The sequence below is a fragment of the Camellia sinensis genome, chromosome 3 (genome assembly GCF_055761805.1).
Source record: "Camellia sinensis isolate YWXY chromosome 3, ASM5576180v1, whole genome shotgun sequence".
Classification (NCBI taxonomy): Eukaryota; Viridiplantae; Streptophyta; class Magnoliopsida; order Ericales; family Theaceae; genus Camellia; species Camellia sinensis.
Window position 1 is genome coordinate 178047501 of NC_138963.1, and position 2784 is coordinate 178050284.

Here is a 2784-nt window from a genome sequence, read left to right on the forward strand (position 1 = left end):
GTTTCTAGAGGAGCTACTGTAATTGGACCTTCCTCAATAATCTATGAACATAAATGACTAAGATTAGTGATAACATCTATCAAAGATAATGCCAACTGTTATTCAACGACAAAAACCAAAAAATGAAATTAAAGAAGAAATAATTTCTCGTTATTGTATACTTGTGAGATGTAACTAAGAAAGCATTTTAGTTGGAATGAGCAAAAGTTCCACAAATGTAAAATCAACATCAAAATGCTGAAGTTACCTTTTGGTGTCGCCTCTGGACACTGCAATCACGACTATGCAAAGCTGCAACATTTCCGTATTGATCACAAAGCAACTGCACTTCTAAATGTCGGCTCTACTTTCAAGAAACCAAATGTAAAGTGAGAATATGGTCACGTCCTAGAAACAAGCAATTCAAAGTATTTTTGTTAAGGGCAGAATGCAGTAGGTGATCATACCAGAGAAGCCAGCTTCATTATAAATACGGGTGAGCCAGGAACTTCACCCTGGACTTGCTTGAATAATGCCCTGACTTCTTCATCATTATGAACCTAGAAAGTTCAAACAGTAGCATACTTGATTTAAATCAGTTAAAAGATAAGGCAGCAAGATGATAGAACCAAGCTTCTCAACATGGGAAGCAACTTCCCCAATCTCATTTTAATCAATTATTGACATGGGTGATACTATTAAAATGGCAATATTGGCTATAAAACTAATTAATCAAAGAGGGAGATATTGCCAACATTCAGAGTATAGCACGAGTAATGTGTGAGGTAAACCTTTCTTATGCCTTTACCACCACCACCCCAAGATGCCTTTACCATTGCCGGGTAACCCACTACTTGACAGCTAGAAATTGCTTCTTCGGTAGTGTAAACACATGCTTTACGATAGGTATCATCTGGAATAGTAACCAAACAGCTTTTTGGAGGAATTTTCACCTAAAAACATGGAAGTTAAATGTATTGAATATGATATGAGCTCTGCAAGATTAAAAAATAAGCATAATTTACTAGCTGAAAAAAATTACATGAGAGCCACTCCAACGGAGAGTGGGAACTTCAGCTGCTTGAGCAATCAGTGATGAACCAATTTTATCCCCCAGTGCAGCCATAGAAGTAGCCGGCGGCCCAAGAAATATGATTCCCTTTGCAGTCAGTGCATCGGGCAATTCAGGGTTTTCGGAAGCATGACCCCAACCAGGCCAAACTGCATCAACATGTGTGATCTCTGCCATCTGGATTCCCAAGAATTAAAAATTTTATCGATGCCAAAACTTTATTCTCATCAAAGAAAGAACTTAAAATTTCAAACATGTAATGAGAATGAATGTGCACACCTCTACAATGAGCTGCACATTCGCATAGTTATTATTGTTAGTCCCACCAGGAACTTCTACAAACTGATCGGCAATTCTAATATGCTCAGCATTGATTCTCATGTCCTCTGGAGTAGCCATGGCCACCAACAATACTGCCTTCTCTGTACCAAATGTTTCATAAGCCCATGTCCTTATGCTACGTATAAACTTCACAGCTGCCATTCCGTTGTTCGCTACTAAGATACTGTGTATTGGCTTTTTCCCCCCAAGAGCATAACAGAACTCATTGACTTGGGATACTGCGGTTGAGGATCTTAATGGAATTGGGCCATTTGTGAATCCATTGCTAAGACGGCCAACACCGACCATGAGGGACCTCCTTTGGGCTTCCGACATACTGTACAGCCTGAAACCCAAGTAAAATCAATAGGGACTAGGATTGGATATTATTGATAAAGAATTAGTCTAGAGCTGAATTAATTGCTCAACACTCTTATGAAACAGAGAACATAAGAAAAGTAAATCTAATGCTGAATTGGACTTTCTACGATCATCTTGTATGTCGAAAATAATGTAACTTTGTGAAGTAAAGAATTATGTTCTTACTATTTGATTCATTGCTCAAAAGACCTATGAAACAGAACAAGACATGAAAAGTTAAGAAATAATGTTATTACAATTCAAGTCATTGCTCAACAGTCTTAAAACACAAACAAACACCACTACAAACACGTGTATCATTCATTCTAAATTGGGTATTATAAAATCATCTTCTACGTCAAAAACAAGGTAACCATGTGAAGTAAAAACAACAAAAATAAACCAATCAAACAGAGCACTACTAAATAGCAATGCCCAAATCAAGCCAACAGAAAACTAATCACAACTGAAACTAAAAAGAGGAATTCAAAAGAATGAGCGAGAGAGAGAGAGAGAGAGAGAGAGAGAGAGCGGTGTAACTGACCCTGGAGAAGAACAAGCTCGAATCTTTAAAAATGATATCAAATTATTTCAATATTATTGGTCTCTTCTGAGCATTTGGGAATAAAAAAAAAAAAAACAAGAACCCAGAATCAAGAAGCCCTGAATGTGTCTAAAATGTTTGTGCAGAGGAAGAAAGAGAAGAGGGTGGTGGGGTGTGGGTTTGGTTCAGTTTTTGCTGGCGCAAGTATAAACGGAGGCTTTTAATTAGAGAGAGAGAAAGAGAGAGAGTGGTACCTGCCCTCTCCTCTAATTAGTTCTCCAGCTACCCACCTCTCTAACCCGTCCCTTTCTCTCTCCTTTTCAAGTCAATCAGTCCAAGAAACGGAAATCGTCGTTTTCACTTTCTTTCTCCCTCTCTACATTTCTTGATTGGTTTAAAAGTTTGTAAAAATGATCAACCTTTGATTGTTGTCACATGTGAGGTCAGAGGATATATTCTTGTTAAAAATTCTATAAAAATTGGTGATTTATCTCCGAGAATATCAGCG

At 37.8% G+C, this 2784-nt stretch overlaps 1 protein-coding gene across 3 annotated transcripts in view; it reads right to left on the reverse strand.

The window, feature by feature from the left end:
* LOC114306683 (acetyl-CoA carboxylase 1) overlaps nt 1-2470 on the reverse strand; it is a 13680-nt gene extending 11210 nt beyond the window's left edge. The window contains exons 1-7 of one of the 3 annotated variants that reach the window (XM_028251973.2): nt 2277-2470; nt 1331-1718; nt 1022-1228; nt 771-932; nt 447-539; nt 248-343; nt 1-41 (exon numbers count right to left, since the gene is read on the reverse strand). The exon at nt 1-41 is cut by the window's left edge and continues 133 nt beyond it. In XM_028251973.2, the coding sequence (XP_028107774.2) occupies nt 1-41; nt 248-343; nt 447-539; nt 771-932; nt 1022-1228; nt 1331-1708 (977 nt within the window). In that variant the 5' untranslated portion in view covers nt 1709-1718; nt 2277-2470. The remainder of the gene's footprint in view (nt 42-247; nt 344-446; nt 540-770; nt 933-1021; nt 1229-1330; nt 1719-2276) is intronic. The other 2 variants (XM_028251972.2, XM_028251971.2) reach the window with 2 other exon arrangements.
* Nucleotides 2471-2784: the final 314 nt, after the last annotated feature.